Genomic DNA, 19,973 nt, shown 5'->3' with positions numbered 1-19,973 from the left:
ATAGCATGCGAAACTTCTCTCTGCGAATCCATTTGTTTGCCTGTCGCAAATCCAGAATGGGCCTGAACTCGTTCTTGTCCTTCTTGCGAACGAGGAAGAACCGGGAGTACAGACCCCTTCCCCTTTGAGACAGAGGTACCTCTTCTACCGCCTTTTTTCTCAACTAGATGTCTGCCTCCGCCTGGAGCTCTCTCAGCTGGAATCGAGAGCTGACCGGCGGAATCGCTGGAGGCGGGCTGATAAACCGAAGACTGTATCCATTGCAAACAATATTCAGCACCCACTTGTCCCGAGTAATTTTTCTCCACTCTGCCGGAAAAAATTGAATGCTTCCCCCCACTGGAGTGGGTAACGGTTGAGGGGGAAGTAGCCGCTCAGGGCCGAGACCCGGCCGGGCCCTTGGTCGTGGTAGTAGCCTGCTGGCCTCCTCTACCCCTCTGGCGCTTCTGGAAGGGCTTGCGGAACTGCTGCTGTTGTTGCTGCTGCTGTCCCGAGCCCTGCCCACGCCCTCTGCCCGAACCTCCTCTGGAACGGGCGCTTCTTCTTCTCGGCCTTCTCCAACCCGACGGCCGTCAGGGTTTCCGCCTCCGCCTTCATGCGGGCCATCTCATCGTCCGCATGCTTCCCGAACAGGGTTTCCCCCGAGAAGGGCAGGTTGGCCACTCTCTGCTGCGCCTCCGGCTTGAGGGACGTCAGGCGCAACCACGAATGACGCCGCTGGTGGACGCCATGACAATAGGCGTGGGCGGCCAATAAGGATACATCCGCCGCTGCGCTGATCGTTTGGTTCGAAACCAGCATGCCTTCGCGCACCGTTTCCAAGAAGTCCTCCTTCTTGTCCCGTGGCAGTAGGTCTGCATATTGCTGCAGGGACTCCCACAGGGCCCGGTCGTAACGGCCCAACAAAGCCCCTGCACTCGCCGCCTTCATGGTGGTGGCGGCGGTCCCACACACCTTCCTGCCCGCAGAATCCAGCCAGCGGCTTTCTTTGTCAGGCGGAACCGTGGATGACGGGGCGGTCGCATGTTGTTTTCTTGCCGCCGTCACGATCACCGAATCCGGCTTCGGGTCCACTCTCAAAAAGGAAGGATCCGACTCCGGGGCCCTATACTTTTTCATGAGCCTGGAGGGAGCGGCCTTCGTCGTCGCGGGAGTGAGGAACAGCTCCAACGCGGGTTCCACCAGTCCTGGTACAAGAGGCAGTAGGGGGCGAGACAGGTGTTTCTTATGAAGCGTCTCGAATATCACGGACGTCGTGGGTGTTGGAACCGTCACCGTGATACCCAACTTTGCAGCCCCTCGCAACAGCACCTCTTGGAACGAGACCAAGTCGTCCACCGGAGACACCCTAGTCCCCGGGGAGTCCGACAGCGTCGGGGAAAGGTCTCTGTCCGAGGAGCGCGTGTGTGACCTGGACCTATACCTCCTACGGCGTCGTCTTGAGTCCGACGAGGACCGTCCACGGCTCCGTGACCTTCTCCTCCTGTGAGAGCGGGAGCACGACCTCTTCGGCTTCGGCCTGTCCGCCGGTCTAGCCGGTCCAGGCGACCGCGGGCGTCGTGGCTTCGGGGTCCCCTGCGGCGGAGTCGGGTACCTTGGAAGGGAAACCGACCGCGGGGGAACCGGCGGCGGACCCACAGGAGTGCGTGGCAGCGACTGAGGCTGGGGCGGCGGAGGCAGCGTCCGAGGCTGAGGTGGCGGTGGTGGAGGTGGCGGTGGCGGAGGCGGAGGAGGCGGCGTTGGTGGAGGTGGAGTCGGCGGAGGCGGGAGAGGAGGCGGCGACGGAGGCATCCGAGGAGGCGTGTACACCACAGAGTACACCGATTCCGGTGACTCTCTCTTCCTCGACGTCGATCTTCTCCTCGACGTCGATCTTCTCCTCGACGTCGTGTGCCTCGACGGCGACCTGTGCCTCGACGGCGACCTGTGCCTCGACGGCGATCTTCGCCTCGACGGCGACCTCGAGCGTCTCGACGTCGATCTCCTTCACCTCTTCATCAACGGCGAACGGCGATCCCTCGACAGTGAATGCCGACGCCGGGTCCGATCTCGACGGCGGCCGCTGGACGGGGCCGAAGACGGCGTAGTCGCCGACGACGCCGATGTAGTCGACGGCGGCCTATTCAGGTCCCTCGACGGCGATCGTCGACGCCGCTTCTCTCCAGAGCCCTGGGGAGACGGCGAACAGACAGTGGTCATCCTCCTCGACGTCGCCGTCGACGCCCTCGACGGGGAGTGGGAGCGCTTACTGGTCTTCCTGCCCCTGGGGAGCCCCCCAGGAGCCTCAGTATGGGCCAAATCAGCCCCTTCAGACCCATCTGGTGCCTTCAGTCTTCTCTCCTCCAGAACTTGAAGCCTGATTTTCATTCTGTCCCTCAGGGTCCTGGCTGAGAACGAGTGGCAGACGGTACAGCTTTCAGGCACGTGGGACTGGGGAAGGCAACCTATGCACACCTCGTGTGGATCAGTTTTAGCCTTCTTTCGTCCACATTCCGGGCACTTGTCGAACAAGCCAGGCATGTTGACAGTACCAGCTACTAAGCACAAGAAAAAGTGACAAAAATTGCCAAAATCTCAAATAAACCCTTGAAAAGGGGAGAGCTCAATGCTCCAGGGTCCTGCTAGCAGGAGCCGGAAAAAAGAACTGAAAGTAAATGGGACCTACGGGGCATTCTGGGATACTGGGGAAAGTTCTGGAAATCTGGAAAGTTTTCTTAAAGGCACAGTATCCTGTTCTAAGCCACATAATGGCAGCCTATGGGGCTTGTCTGTCCACTCCTTCCTCTCTACCATTCCAGAGGCTTTTGCTGGTAGAGGCAGGGTTTTTTCCTATGTGGAGAAAAACTAGACAGGCAGTGCTGTTTGTGGATGTTGGTGGAATTCTAGTTGAAGTACTGGACAGTGTACCTGTGGGTATAGGCTGCATTATCTGTCTTTAAATTAAATTCTCTCTTAAAGGTGTATGCAGGTCTGCATGATTTGTCACGTTTTAGAGATTATTTTTTATTGCTCCGGGGTCCACGCACATGGGCGGGACTATTCACTAGATTATGACTATACACAGAGATCCCCTACTACAGAAGATTTACCAACAGCATGAGGGTATTGCATATACCATATTTCAAATAGTGCATTTATGGATTCCAGTAGATTCCTCATTTCTCCAGGCCAAGGCAAAACTGTTTAAGGATGGGGAAATACAACCATTTCATAGTTACATAAAGCCAAAACAAAACGGAAAAGAGGCTGATGCCACAGTTCAAACATCTGCAGCATAGAGTGAATATAATCATTTGGAGATGTTGAATCTGAAAGGTGCAGGGTATGACCACCACTGCAACGTGCTGGGTAAATATTAATGTAAGTTCATAGACACTCAATGATTGATCATGCAGCATTTCTAGATCCGAGACCTTTCTCTAGAGTAAATCATCTCGTGTTCTGTTTTGGTGGGAATCAGGTTGAGACAATGCATAGAGCTGAACATCATTTGGGGAGGATAGAAGTGTTCCTACACAATTAGAATATAGAGAAATGAAAATAGACATGTATGGCAAAAGCATAATAATGATAAGTAATGTAATAACGGTTTAAAAGCTTTCCTATGAACTCCACATTAAAAGGTAGTAACATGGGAACAGGGTAGAGTCTTGTGAAACTCCCAAAGCATATGGGCCTTATACACTAGTCTGTAGGAGACACAGATCACAATTACAAATGACTCTGTAAAGGAGTATCAGCTCAGCACTTACCCCTAAAACATTGTCTACTGTAAAAGATCACCAATAAGGGTTACATGGCCCACAGGGTCAAAAGCTGGTGAGATATAATGGTGAACAAACAACAAATCATAGGATTGAAAAATTTGAGGTTTCACTGTTACAACCAGTTCTGATGTAAGATGGTGCCCCATAAGTCCAGATCATGTAGTTATTTTTGTGACTGAAAGCCAGCTTGATCTTCAATTACTTTCTCCAAAACAGAAGAAGTACTAATAAGTGTACGTTTCTTGGGTGAGAAAAGTGCAATCAAAAAAGGAAAAAAAGGACTCAAAAATAACATATTTAAACAACTTCAATCCAGAGAAAGTGATGTTCACGCTCTTCACACTCTATGTAGTGCAGGAAACATGACATCACATACTAGGACTCACTGCAGGGAATCTCTCCGATACTTGCTCCGGGAGACCCACTTTTCACATCAACACTGCCCCCCCGCATCAGGCTGCAAGGAAAGTGATTCCCTTGCAGTCCAAGATACACATGCATGCATACCTACAATATATATATAACATTTATTTACACTCTGCCTTATATGGGAGCTGATATAATCGAAACTGAAAGCAGCTGGAGTCTAAACTTCTGTATGCTTTCAGTTTGAATAGTACTCAAGGGAATAGATCAGCCCCACAACCATCAAACTGGATGGGAGTGGTGCCACTGAAAAGAAATTCTCTTTACAAACCGCTCTCTAGTGGATCCCGGATTAGTTATCACCGCATAAGGGTGAGCATTGGCAGCAATCTACTCTACTGAACCACCAGGGAGCATAATGATGGGAAAGATGCCCCTTAACATGGGCCAACGCGACCTCAACCGCACCCACAGACAAGACTGCCTCTTAGAGGGCAGATTGGGGGCTTTACTCCCAATATGCCAGGTCCAAGGGGCAAATAGCCTGCAAGACACTAGGGAAATATATAAAAGAAGGAATGGGTAGGGGGGCTGCTGATCCGGCAGAGAGTTGTCCCATGCCACCAGCGTACTATACAGTCTTTGTCCCTCAATATGAGAGCAGATAGGGAGAATGTACTCTGCAGAAAGCCCACAAGGAGGACATTTATTTTTCTTTTTACTGTGGGTGGGGTCCCAGCCTATCTGGCATCAGGCTACCTCCATGCCTCTTGAACTCTAAACCTTTCTAAACACCAAACGTTTCTGCACCTAAAAAGGGTACCGGGGTGCCCATTAGACACCAAGCAGTGCATTTTTTTTTAAACAAAAGGAATAGTCTGGTTATGCTGGCTAATTCTGACATCCCATCTGGTGGCCCAAGACAGTCTTTCTAACCCCCCGCAGGACAGATTCAGGAGCCATTCCTTAAAGCAAGTGAGAGAATATTTGGATTTCTTCTGGCACAGTTTTGACATATGGGCCAGCAGAGAGCACATACACCCCCTAATATGCTTCCTTGCAGGGGACGGGGGAGAGGGGTCGACTATAGAGTGCCTGGGGTAGTACCTGAGGCCAACACAGGTCTTCACCTCAAACCATTGCTTTTTTATGAAGTTGAATCATCCAAATTGCCTCACTAAGTGAGTGCAGACAGACTGATGTTCAGGGGGTGGGGGAGCAACTCACTGCCAGGTCGGGTCGGGTCAGCCCAGTACTCATTCCTGGTCTCACTTTTTTCTATGATAGTCTAGTGGCCTTTCGGTCACCCCAGGGGAATCAACCATCGGCTCATATTAAGCGGTATAGGAAGGCCTATTTAGTGGTGGGGTCGGAGCTCATCCAATAGACTAAAAGAAAATATTCTTTAAAAAAGATAGAGTTAGGGCCAACGCATGCTGGCATTGGGTGCTCCCAACAACTCCCCCTGTCCCAGAGAGTCTTTTTTCCTGCTTAGGGACTGATTAGTGAATTTCCCTCCAATACGTCCCCTCTAGGGGGCAAGTAGCCCACATGATCACTAAGAACGAGTGAGAAAAGGATTGGGGTACTGTGCCAGCCAGTGTTGGCACAGGGCCTCTCCCCTAAAGTCCAGATACTCATTCTGCCCCTGAGAAATGCATGTCACTATGTTCAAAGAACTGACAACTTCCTCTCATGTCCCATGAGGTGTGACTGCAGTGTTTAGGCTTTGAGTCAGCTTGAACTCAAGGACCCCTACCAACCCTAGACATACCTGAAAATTAAAGAGACAGGGTATTCCAGGGTGAAATGAGGAATATGAGACCCGTCACCTATAGTTTGACATTTATAGAGTATTGGGTATCCATGCAAGACACCTTTCTGAACACCACTGGTGACTAATTTTCAGAAATGTCAGAGGTTAGTTGGCCTTCCAGGAAGCTGGCCTATCCCAGCAACATCTATGCACATCCTCATGATGATTGAATTTCGTAGGATAAATCTGGTTGTATCCATGATACATTTTAGGGTCTTTCTGCTGCAGGACATAGGCGCTACCACAAAAGTGGGATTCGGTTTTTATCAAGAGAAGTGTGGGTACGCAGGGAAGAAGGATTTAGTACAATCCCCACAGATTCCAGAACTTTCTCTTACATAAAGGTAATAAACCAAAGTTTAAGGTTTGCAAGACATTCTTGGTAAGAAAAAGTAGTGGGATTCACACCATCCTGGATTTCCCTCGTTTCTAGTTTAAAATAAATGTCTGGGTGGGTAAGTTTCCCAGCCAACCCACAAAAAGGGTGCATTTAGTTCTTTAGGTTCCATTGCTAACTACCCCACATATAAAAAACAACTTATATTTGGGGGAATAAGTCCAAAATCAGACTGAAGGGTAGAAGACAAAACAGCTTTCTTACCAAATGAGTAAGGTTTCTACGGCAAGGTAAGTGATGCAGCAAACCGAGTAGTAGTGTATTCTTTTGTTAATCTTAAAAAAAAGCGCTCAACATTTAACTACAATATGGATCCATCTAAAAAATATGTCGCATATTTCTTTAAATACAAAGATCTGTTTTAAAAGCATGTGCAGGATGTTATGTTGCATGTATTTGTAAAGCGCTCTATCACCCGAGAGGTTATCCAGGCGCTGAGCAGGTGTATTTACTATCCTGCCTAGGGTGGTGGGTTATTCAAACAGCCAGGTCTTCATCTTATTGCGGAACTCCAGAAGTGACGAGAAGCCTTATTGTGTAGAGGGTAGGTCATTTCAGACTTTAGGAGCGATGTACAAGAAGGCTCGGCCTCAGTATCTTTTTCTGTGTTGCGTGGGATGTGTGCAAGTAGAAGTCCAGCAGAGATGGCTGCCTGTTTTTTTAATGAGATGCAACTGTTACCATAAACAGGTAGTGCTCAACTTGTAAAAGAATGAGTGCTGGTGACCAGGGCTGTACTCACATTCCGCAACCAGCAAAATTGAATGTCAGAACCTCGAATACCAAGGTTGTGAGTCCTAAATCCACCTCAAACCTCTTTAATCAATTACCAGACACTCCCTGCCCATTTATCTCACTCGTGCTGGTTCCTGTTTTCTCCCTTGCTGTCAGGTTTTCCATCTTTCTCTTGCTCAGACTTTATTTTGTGTGTTTTTCCCCGCTCTTAAACTGGTAATGGTCAGATGCCCTAAAATGAGAGCTGGTGGACACCAACGGCAACCATCAGCTCAAATCAAGCAGTATAGGAAGGTCTATGTTGTGTAGAACCTTGAATGTGTGTGTGAGGACAATTATACCAAGGAGAATGATTTGATCTTAAGGGGATTATTATATTATTTGTATTATATGGAAATAAGCTAAAATACCCAATTCACCAGTCATGATTTCTTCCTTGCCCAAATGACAAATGTCAAAAGATGCTGCCAGGGACCTTAGAGTACCATCCCAAATAAACAGGAAGCGGCTTACCCTGAGCGTCGCTTTCCTCCTCTGGCGGGCATCGGTCCAGCCATCCTCACCTGCCCTGCTGCCATTGAAGCGATGGGCAAATTCACGGATCCAGGTACATCTGTTGTCATTTCTAGAGAAAAGAGAAAACGTCACAAATCAAATGCAATAGTATAAGCTTGACAGCATCTGTCACTGGAACAACATGGCATGCAAATTATATAATGCCTATAAACTATGGACAATAACCAAATGTTTCATACAATCTCTTAGAAAAAACTGAAATAAAACAGTCTCTCAAGAGAATGTATTCATTACTCAGCAATGATAAATACTTGTTCTACATTATCAACATTAGACAAACCAGCAACAAGCATATATAGAAAGAAATATTATCATAGGGTAAACCACTTACAAATACATTACACAGTAGATAGTGAAAAAGACCAATATTAGGGATTTGTTCACCTCTGTCTACTCAAGAACACAGCATTAATATTCACAAGTTCCACACGGAGAAACCACAGAAATTCTATATTCCACAGTATCTTTTTAATTATGTTCAGCATCGACTACAGCATCTGTCAAGGATAAACTGAGATAACTACACTTTTAAGAGAATTCCTAAGGTGTCAAACCAGCAACACGTTGTACAACATCTATTGGAGATGGATCAGCAATACCTACAACCTAACAACAAGCCTTTGCAATGCAATAGGTCTTGCATTCGCGAGAGTTTAAGCTATAAGCATTGTAAATGACAATCCCTTTTATTTATCTGTTTTGCTAATTACACAAAATAAAAGGCATCGTCATTTAACAATGCCAATAGGTCAAACTCTTGTAAATGTGAGACCGATTTTCTTGCAAAGAAGCTGGTTGCTTGGAAAGTGAAACCGCGCGTTGCGTGTTGAATGTTGCAGAAAACCACGTCGTGCCTGAAGGACAAGGGCCAGAAGGACAAGGGCTTTTACAATGAGGTCCAGCATACGTACCCATTAGACTATGTGAAAACAATTAGTATGCTGTTCCTATCAAAAAAGAAAGACAATGACGGGTCGTAACTGTAAGGTTGAAATCAGTAAAACACAGGAGAGTAATCTCCTTATTTGGAAAAAGACCCTCACACACCCAACAAGTAGGTGTCTTGCTTCATCATCGGGTCTGCTCCTACTCGGGCCAGCGCTGCAATGCCCGATCAGACGACCGTGATGGGGCCTACTTAACGGAGATCTTTATTCCAAGGCCGACAGGTGAAGTGTGAGTAAGGGTCCTAGTGTAGGTGAATGTGGAGTATAAAGTGAAGTTTAAAATAGGGAAAGATAGTCCGATCAAAAAAGTTTTAATGAAGTTGGCTACTCCCCTAATTAAAATGAAAAAATTGCGTATAGGCACTCAATGATGTGCATTTATACGCTAATGAATTGAGGTCGACATGTTTTTTGCCTTACTATCAAATCGATGGCAATTCCTCAGGACCTAATCAAATACTACCTACACATTTTTTGGTGGTGGTCACCCAACACTAACAGTGAAAAGCGGCCACCCTTACAGCACCCTAAAAAATGTGGGGGTACCTCTGGTTTCAACAAAGATTATAAAGTGTTAACCTGTAATAATAAAAACAGTTAGAACAGTCAAAACAAAGCAATACAATGTCATTTCCATAAGGACCAATACTATTGGTTCAATTAGTGACAGTGCGTCAAACGCATGCAAATGGCCCATGGGTGGTGACCTGCTTGATGCATCCATACTGTAGTCAATCAATAAATGAGCATTCAGGTGACGAAGATTAAAATTTGTGAATTTCTTGCACTAGATATAAATTTCGAAGGTATAGCAGTTATTAAATGAATAAACAACGATCCACGTGAAAATCCTCACCCTTATCGAGTCTGTTCCGGGCCATAATAGTAGTACCGGTCGCCGTCGACACTGAATTCTAGCGCCCTGATATATAGTAAGATTAATGTTAGCTCTTAGAAAGATACTGAAAACGATCGGCATAAGTGATAAACTCCGGGTGATATCCGGGAGAAAACACTGTGTACGGATTACCTTTGTAACGAATGACGAGGTAAGTAAAAAAGTAGAGTTAGTCAAATAAGTCGAGTACAATGGGTTGGAAAGGCCGTTAGAGATAAGGCACCCACTTAAATTAGCGCGGTGGCAAAAAGTGAAAGTAAACCTTCAATGAGGTAACCCATACAATGTGGCATGTATAAACAGCAAGTGATGTTCTCATCAATGTAATGAACACTTGCTGCTCGTGGAAACTCACCATACCTGGAAGGGGTAGCCGTGGAGCTTCGAGGGGCGGCAACGCTAATGCTTGTCTATTTGTCAAAAGAACACAGTATATTTACTCACGGTTCCCTTAGCAAAATCACAAAGTTAATCCTACCCATACGGATCGACCGGTCCACCCGATCTGTGAAGCAGAATCGGACAATGGGTGGTATAAAGGAAAGGCAGGTCGGGGTGGCCGTTTCCACAGGGACTTCCGGGTGGTTGCGTGGATTACTAGAATGCCGACCATTAGACGGCGCCATGTTGGGAAGGTGATCACATGACCCCAACAGAGTCATGTGGTCTAAGGGAGGTCCAATCCGGACCTAGCGATCTGGTTGCTACGATCGCAATATACATCAATGCATTATATGTGAGAGGGAGACAAATGAGCACGATCTACATCAATCAGGTGAGTGATGGAATAACCCGAACAAAGTATTATTTCGGGAAAGAGGTGTTCCTAAGTACACGTGGATAGTAGTAGTGCAAAGGATATGACAATATGTAATGTGAAAAAAATCAATCGGGGCTTGAATGATAAATATTGATAGCCACAGAGGTGAGGGCTAGCGCTTCATAGACGTTGTCAACTCCGAATGATGGAGATACCCGAAAAAGGAGGGACAAAGATGGTATATTGTCTTAGAATGATCTCATGAGAAAGACCCAGTGTCTAGATAAGGTTGTTGTGGATACAGGTTCAAGTATCCAGAAAAAGATAAGTCACTATAAAAATCGCTCAGTTATGAGGTTAGGAGACTCCAAGGGATGTCTTCGTTAAGTCCTGATTCATCAGACAACAGTCTAAGGACCCACCGTTGTTCTAAACGAAACAAGGTGTCTCTCGACATACCCGGGTGCGCTTCCAGAACACACCAATCAAAGGAATCGGGAAGATGTTGTGTTTCTTTAAAGTGAGTGGTCATTTTAGTGTTTGTCTTTGCACATCTAAAATTGCTTCTGTGTTCCATCATTCGTACTTTCACTTGCCTTGTTGTCATCCCTATGTAAATAAGGTTGCAAGCACACCTCACCATATAAATGCAATTAGCTGTGTTACAGTTGGTATGTTTTGTCAACCGCCAGCTAACACCATTAGGGAAATTCAATAGTTTTGTGACCTTAGTTTGAGGACAGACAGAACATGATCCGCAAGGAAGCATTTTCTGTACCATGTTGTGGTGTTTCTTGGGTCTAGTGTGTATCAACATATCTTTTATGTTGCTAGTTCGTTTAAAAGCGAACCTTGGTGTAGAAAGGTTCAGTGTACCAGTGTTGAGGATACCCCAATTCTTACGAATGATGTTCCTTAATCGATTGGAATCAGAGGTGTATGTGGTAACACATGTGATGGCCTTATCTAGTTCTCTGATCCTGTCCTCCAACAACCCCTCTCGATTGTTGTTTCTCGCCCTTTTATAAGCTTCGTCAATAACCTGTTTAGGATATTCACGTTGTGCAGTACAAGAAACTCATTAAAGAAAATAGTGCTTAGAGGCTAAATAACACATACTGTGTAACAACAGAAGGAAAAGCGCCAGTCCTCATGGGTGGTTACAAATGAAGAGGCGGTACTAAGGAGGGACGAACAAGCCTATTCAAAAATCAGAATGCCAGCATTTACAAAGGACAATGACACAAGCCAATGAAAAATATGGGCAGAGAGTGGGTAGAGCGTCAAGTCCATACTCCTATACAGCATGTCTCGCAGAGAAGCGCATGTGCTGCCCAGACTCGACCTAAAAATGCTCCCGTGAAAAACCTTGCATCCCATAATAAGATCAGACTTATGTAATTTACTCCACTGACAAAGGCCCAAAGCCGCTATAAACAAATCCCCAAAAAGCACAATGAAAATGAAACCGCAATTGGAACACGTTTGACTTTCACATATCTAATGCATGAAACAGACAAGTGTACGTTCGGCCGAATGCACAGAGGAAAAGTTTACTTTCCTTTGGTAGCTATACTTCTGGTAAATGACAAATGTTCCTGCCTAACTTTCTCTGGGACCAGCTGCCCAGACTCTTGGCCAAAGGAGCCTTCCCAAATGAATGCAATTGGCAACGGTGACAAAACTGCAGGGAGAAAGTAAATAAGACAAAGATTGTCCTTCTATTAACTGCAGCAGTCCAGTGCAGCAAACTGTAGCTTGTCTGCCTGGCAACTAAAACAAAATGATGGAAAAGCTATACACACTATACTGTTAGATACTCTGAAGATTTTGTATTTCTTACCCAGGGGTGTTCAAGCCTGACGGTGGGGATTAAATCTCACTTTCTGCAAGGAAAACATCCAATAAAGCCAATCTCCAGTACAAACAGATATATCATGTAAATTTGATGAAAACGTTTCCCACTGTTCAGATGCACCCAAGCTAGTATGCTCCTGTAAGAAGAACCGGACAATCAGCCCCCATAGTTACAACGAATAATGCAGCACTCTTGTTGCTGGTTATATATTTTTGACCCCTTTTCCTCTTGGTAGGGGGTTGGTCTTGGGTTATAGTCCTCCCATTTTGACATACGTTGGTTACGTCTTTACTCTTATTTAGAGTGTGCCTCATGGGTCCCAATCCCATTTGACTCAACTATGTTTTTTATTATTTTTAGATTGTCAATTTTGCAATGCAATGTTAGGTTTATATTTTATTACAATGTTAATTTTATAACGGGAAGTATGAGTGATCTTATTGCATTTTTTTCTCATCTTCTCGGTTTTCTCGCTTTTTCAGTTCGCCTCGTGATGTCTTTTCTCCTTGACATCCGTGGATTCTTGTTTCTTGTTGTTAGTTTTGCTTTCTTCTGCCTTTCCCTTATCGTAGTGTGTTTTTTAGCTCTTCCTTCCTCTTCTGGTTACTCTTCCTTCACCACTTTGTGTGTGTTTGGATGTAGTCCAGTGTTTTGTTGCGTTGTGCTATGTTTTGCCTCCTCGCATGTCTGCCTGGCCAGTAGGTGTGTTTTGGGGGTAGTGATTGGTGCTTTCACGTTTATTCTTTTTCTCCTTGTCTTCTTTCGCATTTTCTTTCTTTTCTTTTTTGTTGTTCTATATAGAAGGTAGGATGGGTTATATTTATCTGTTTTTTCTTCTGTCGTTTTCTCCTACTCCCCATTATCTTTCTGTTCTTTCCTTCCTTTTGCCGTTTCTACATTTCTCTGTCTTTCCTCATTTATGGTTCTCTCTTTTCATCTCATTTATGGTTCTCCCTTTTTGGTTTCCATCTTGTTTTTGTTATGTAAGAAAGGGGGATATGTAGTATCCTAGTTTCCTGTTTATGTTTATGTATGCCATTTTCCATCACATGGTCAGCCAGTGGAATGTTACAGTGATGATGTATTACAGGATGTTGGGAGTCTGAAGAAAAGCCACAGTTGAGAATGGGCTGAGCAGCATCCTGGCTGCTCCTGGTGGGGCTCATCTATAGATCTTCAATAAATCTCATGAACTACATCAACCCGTCTGGACTTCATTACTACAGTTACACAGTGCATGAAAAGCTGAGACAAAAGTTGCCGGGCAACCTACCAAGAGCCACTATTCACTCAATCCTGCATCTCAGAAGAGAGTTTAAGACCATTTCACAGAGTAATTCTGTAACACCGGCGCACGAGCTGTGAATTATATATATTATTCGCTCCGGTGTGCTAAAACACACTGCACTCGCGGGATGAGTTCAATCCTTTATTAAAAGTACACAAGTTTCGAGGACGCGTTTCGGTGTTCTGCCTTCTTCCAGCACGCGTGTAGTATACACAGCGTTTGCGGATCACTGCCTTAAATATCAGAGCTGGATGCTCATTGGGCGCGGCCGATGTCAGGGAGAGAGGGATAGGTCGATCTAAAGCAAATGTCTTGGACTCCTCAGCTGTCACACCTCCCTTTACCGCTGGCTTGGGCACCTCACACATCGTGTCGATGGTTTGTACGGCACCCCTCATCAACCACCAGGTTCCGTCACTGTCAGCGCAGGGGCAGCAAATATCCGATACTCCTCCAGTCTGTATGGCTGGCGTTTCATCACGACGCTGATGTTACGACGCCCAGTGGCGGTGCAAGACACCATATTATCCTCGCTCCACAGACCACCTTTGGCGTTCACTGCACTCTTCTGACGGGTGCAGAAATAGTGGAGGTGGGGCCCCTCTTTATAATATTCGCTCCAGTGTCCTAAAACACACTGCACTCGCGGAGTGAGTTCAATCCTTGATTAACAACTACACCAGTTTCGAGGACGCATTTCGGCGTTCTGCCTTCTTCCAGCTCACGTGTACTATACACAGTGTGTGCGGATCAGTGCCTTAAATATCAGAGCTGGATGAACATTGGGCACTGTGTACTTTTAATAAAGGATTGAACTCACCCCGCGACTGCAGTGTGTTTTAGGACACTGGAGCGAATATTTTAAAGAGTGGACCCACCTCCACTATTTCTGCACCCGTCAGAAGAGTGCAGTGGACGCTAAAGGTGGACTGTGGAGCAAGGATATAGCTATATATGTGTGTCGATATCGGTTTATGGACTTAGATGTAAGGAGGACATTTCTTCATTTTCAAATAAACATCACAGACTTCTAGTTCTGGAGCCCACGAACATTTGGACAAATTAAACTTTCCTTACAAAAAAAAAAAAAAAAAAATGGCCTAGTGTCAAATGCTCAGCATTCAAGGCAACTCCAATAATAGACCTAAACTGTTCACGTGCTTTAAATCAGAGAACTGTAAGCTCGCGATCATGACCCAGGATTCTTGGCACATTGTGGTAATACAGGCAGACACAGGCATATCATTAAACCTTTTTGGCATTCAGACACCTCACCTACATCTTTTCAGGTCTCAGTACTCTCAACAGATAACTGAACCCTACCCTTTCCCATGACAGCCTTTCAAGATTACTAGAGCAGAATTCCAGACAGTGATATCATAACTACGGGGTAATTTTCAAACAGTACAATTCTCCTGTGCTGGCTATCTGACTGATTTAATAACAATCAATATACATTAGAAAAAAAATATTTTTCATGAAACTATATAATCATAAGTAAAAATAAAAAATAAAAAACATGCACTAACAGAAAAATGATGTATTGCAGCATTAAAAAAGCTCCTCTAACGATTCTCAGGATTAAAAAAATACAGCTTAAGGCAGAGAGGTGTAGGTCGATTATAGACAGTAGAGCTGCAAGCGTCAAGTGACAGGAAGGCTTTTGGCTGGGTCACGCATGGCTGGTTATGCTGATCTTTTGTTTCCCCACAAAAGCAGTCTATCTGTGACCACACCTGCCTCTGAAACAGTGAGACCACAAGAACCACGGCTCAATCCAAGAGCACGTCATCAGTAAAGACACAGCTTAACTATTCTGGCAGTCAGTTCTGCCTACAGCGGCTATAGAATCCGTGGAAATGTAGAAAATGTAGCCCTGTCTCAACAATCACACAAGCACTCGTCTTGTGCCACATTTGCCTCGGTACAACACTACTGCCACTGCGAGTTGCTCCGTCTAAGCTAAGTGTACAGTCGCCCGGACCCTAGGGCACCAAGAAGCAAGATAGTGCATCACTTACAGCGAACATTTGAACTTTAGCAGGACCGTCTCGAGCAAGCAGTGCTGTACACACAACAGCGCTGTGGCAGAGTCCACTTGAGACCAGCTGATGGAGATGGAACATACTATTAAGGCAATATTTTACAGCATCTCTGCCGTTTCTTCAACATATACACAACACAGGTTTACAAACTGGGTGCCCATATAAGCAAACGGTCTTTGGAACATCTCTTTATAGTCTCCTCTTGGAGTGATACACCCTCTAAACTCAATTTTAGATGCTCTAAGGAAGGGTCACTGACTCTGGGAGGCCACACGTACCTCTTCACTGCTTTAAAGACACTGATCTTCCTAGCAAAGCATGCTGATAGCCATTTCACCAGATATGAATGACATCCAGCACTGTACATAGTGCAATCATTAGATAGGTCTTACTTCGGGAGGGATTTATATACTGGTGGAGGTACCATCCACCACATTTACCAATGAACGCCAAGCTTGCGGTCATTTCCAAAACCCTGCCAGTAACCGCTGTCATGGCAGTTCCTGTCAATGCTTTGAATAGTTTGATGCAAGGCTCCATCAACACGACGGAGCCTTGCACCAAGCGGTTTTCTTTTTTATTTCTATAAAAGTAAATCCCAAACAGGATTTTCTTTTTGAAAAAAAAAGAAGATGATAATGCCCTCCTCACCTTGGGAGTAATCTCCCATTGTGAGGGAGGCATAATTTCTTTTTGACTCGCCTTCACCGCCAGGATTTGCCTGGCAGTGACGGATACAAAAAAAAACGCTATAGATCTATCCATCCTAATTGGGCTGACAGACATATAGCCAATTCTCCGAAGGCCCGACACAGTAAGGGCCACCGGAGAAGTTTGACTAGGACGGAGAAAGAGTAGTCACTGCCACAGCAAAACATAATGCAAAAAGAACACTTGATGAACAGAATGCACAACACTGTCCTACATTCACCCCAGTACAGAGATCTGGGCCTAAATGCATAGTTTTTTTGCTCCCCATGCCATTCCAGTTTGAACCCAGCCATATGCAAATCAGTCTTGACCCTGTGCTCAATGGAACAGTCCAGCCCGAACTGCTAGGCCAGGTCCTCTGGACTGGAAACAAGCGTCCTAGGAGCGGTTTTGGTGTTTCACCCTCATCAGCCAGGATAGCTTGACTCCAGTGACATGGAGAGCACGGGACCCACGTCTGGGCATACCCGTCCAACTGGGGGTGACTAATGCAAAAAGAACAATTGATGGACAGAAAGCAGACAATGTCATACATTCACCCCAGTACAGAAATCGGACCTACATCCATCGTGTTTTTTGCTTACCATGCCATTCCAGTTTGAACCCAGCCATATGCAAATCAGCAAAACTTTAGGCCCACCTCGTCTAAATCAGGAAGATGGAACACTATGTTGGAGAAGAGGGAAATCCGTCGCCACGGCAACGAAGTTCCCTCTGCGTAAACATATAAATCAGGCCCTGGTTTGATCAAAGGTCGTAGGTGCTCTCTACCTATCGAAATTGAGTAAGGATAATTTATCCAAGAGTTTACACTACATGCAGATTTTCGGTAGAAAATAGGATCAGATCTCTTTCAGATTTTTGACTCTTGTCATACAGTATATATATATCCAGCCTGTCACACCTCTACACTGAATGTACAAACTTTCACTGCTTCAGTTTTATGAATCTATTGCCAGCCTCACCATACCTAACCCTAGACCTTCCTGGATGAATCTACTAGTGATTCAATATAGAAGTGTGGTCCATCCAGCTGTTGCCTACTTTCAAAGCGCAAATCATATGCCAATCCCATCACTTTCCGAATAATCTTAAATTGAGCCGTTTGAAATACGAAATGGCAATAAACTTACACCTCTATTTTAAGTTTTTTCCATGTTCCCTGATGTGTATACACACACCTGATTGTATCATTACTATATATGTTTGCCCACGTTTGCTTACCCACTGACAGTCTAGTGCTTTCCGTTTCCAATCCCAAGCTTAAACATTAACTTCCTATTCTGCAGTCTAGGTACTGACCTACAGACGCGTTGACCTTGATAAAGCTTTGCTGCAGGGCAAACTGTAACAGCCTGGTACTATTAAGTACAGGATGTATCCGGATTCTACACATGCTGCACAGTTATTAACTTGAGGACACTGAACATGTTTGTATTCTTCAACACACAAGCTAGTAAAGACCGAATGTACATCTTTCTCAATCAACAAGAGTATTTCACAAAATATATGATAACAAATCACAATTCACATTTCCTCTATTTAGTATTGCCTAAAACAAATATTGTGTAATTTCGTTTCTTTTTATGTTAAATTGTAAATTTGGGCTATGAAACTAGGCTGAGCGAGAGGACTTTGTATTTTCTTAGCTACAAATGTAATACCAGGAATATATTTGCCACTTAACATTATTTTATTTGCCTAGTACTCTTTTGCTAAGCAATAAAACATTTCAAATCATTAAGGTTGGAAGGAAGCACGGGGCGCCATGGTCTCTTGAGAATAACTCATTTTGAGGGAAGTCATAGGACAGAAGACGTCACACCTACCTACTTTAACGTCCTTAAAGTGGCAGTTTAATTGTGCTAGCTGTTTTACAGTCTACACATGCAGTTCAATACATTGCAGGTAGGGGAATCCGTTATGAGATTGGGCAGCGCCATTCCACAAACCACAGTTATCAGACCTTTGCAGGGCGTAGCTTCAGCGGGATGTTTAGGGTGTGACACTACCAAATAAATGCATTCTTTGCTTGGTAGTAAGGTCTCGGGGAAGTGAGTCGGGTAAGCTATGGCTCTGGTCGTTTTTATCATCATCCCGATTTATTTATAACCGGTTTAATTTTTGGATCTGGAACTTAAATATATTTAGTGATCGGTTTACAAAAAAAGTAGCAAATCTGCACCCAAAGAAGAATCCTTAAATGGATGCAAATGTACTACTTTTTAGATTCACAAACATTGGCAGTAATAAGCTTGGCAAGCTGTGCAATTTTCAGCTTTCCAGGCATACTATTGGCACTCAAACACCCAAAAGGTGATGGGGAGAAAGCTTGCAAATAGTGTAACCAATGTCAAACGCTCAGGATAGCATTGCAAACCAATGGATTTTGCCCACTGTGGCATGATAGACTGAGGGCTTGGTGTAGGGTTTGGCAGACGTAGTACAGGGAGCCAGGGTAACAAGAGGGTTTACGTCCCCTACCCTGCATTTACTCTGTCTGCCAAAATCTAGAGCGGTCCGTGGGCCTTAAACACATCTCTATACATTGGCAGGAATCACAGTCATGGACGTTTCGGTCCAAGAAGGAAACATGTGAAAGGCGGCATAGCCAAACATGACGGCTAGTCATCAAACTTTTACAAAGTTTCTATTTTTCAAATATAAACTTCCAAAGAAGGAAAACTAAGAGACACACTATGGGAGGTTTCTCCCATTGTATAGGATCATCTCTTTTTTACAGTCCGCCAGCACCTGGCTATACCTGGCAGTGACAGACAGTGAAAAAGCAGCCATCCAACAGTCCACTCTAAATAGTGCGGACAGTTGGATGGCTTACCTCAGACAGCGCCTACCACGTCGGGCCAATGGAGAAAGTTTTATATTGTCAGAGTAAATTTTACTCTGTCGGCATAAATCTTGCAGTCCACCTGACTCAAAATTGGGCAGGCAAACTTTGAGCTTGGAAGACAGGGTAGTCTCTCGTCACTGCAATTAAATACGTGTCTGCTAAAGTCTGCATCAGCCCAGAGGTCCCTGTCAAATTAGTACTGAACTTCTTTGGAGCAGTCTACCCCGAACCTTGGTCATCGGACTCATTCACTCTCTGGCCCACTGCTTTTCTCAGTTGGGAAATTTGGGATTCACACTACATGAATCTCGCTGACTAAGTTAAGACCCTGGACAGAAGGTTATCTCCAGTGTTGTCTTGAAGTTTTATTGGGCCCTGGGCAAGACCTATTTCGGGCCTGCCTGTTCTTAATTGAATTGTGCATTTTCCGAAAATTGAAGCCCGCATAAGACCAAACACTTTCAGAAACGGAGTTCAGACATCTCCTAGGTAGAGTAGGAGATATAGGAATATACAGTAATGAGCTAGATAAAAAGAAAGTTTACTTTCAAAGCCGGCCCCTGGTAGATGGGGGCCCTGGGCAATTGCCCACGGCTTAAAACATCTCTTGGTATCTCACCTTGGGCAGGGGAGGAGAAAAGAAAATAAAAATAAAAAAATAATAAATCAACCAAGCTCTGGTTGAGCCACAATTTATCATTCACAAGTGATGCAGAGTAAACTAACCTGCGGGCTTCGAGGAATGTTCTGTTAACTACAAATCATTCAAGGATAAACAACAGTTGGTAAGGCAGAAGGATCTAGACTCTAGAGGTACAGGTAGCAGCGCTAGATATCCTTAGTCTTTTCAGGCTGTCGGAAGTAAACATAAATAACTATGCTTTTATAGATGAGCTTGTGCACATTTGTGAGCAGTGTTCGATTATTTCGCACATTTCTGCAATGGCCTGTACTAAAG

At 45.0% G+C, this 19,973-nt stretch overlaps 1 protein-coding gene across 7 annotated transcripts in view; it reads right to left on the bottom strand.

The window, feature by feature from the left end:
* The window catches only part of ARNT2 (aryl hydrocarbon receptor nuclear translocator 2), an 803,119-nt gene that overhangs the window by 726,435 nt on the left and 56,711 nt on the right, over positions 1 to 19,973 (bottom strand). For all 7 annotated transcript variants that reach the window (XM_085644710.1, XM_085644711.1, XM_085644712.1 and 4 more), the window contains one exon: positions 7,595 to 7,706. In XM_085644710.1, coding sequence (XP_085500836.1) covers positions 7,595 to 7,706 — 112 coding nt within the window. The remainder of the gene's footprint in view (positions 1 to 7,594; positions 7,707 to 19,973) is intronic.

Source organism: Triturus cristatus, chromosome 3_1 (assembly GCF_964204655.1).
Source record: "Triturus cristatus chromosome 3_1, aTriCri1.1, whole genome shotgun sequence".
Taxonomy (NCBI): Eukaryota; Metazoa; Chordata; class Amphibia; order Caudata; family Salamandridae; genus Triturus; species Triturus cristatus.
Note: the sequence above shows the minus strand (reverse complement) of the source record. Positions and strands in the feature narration are given on the sequence as shown.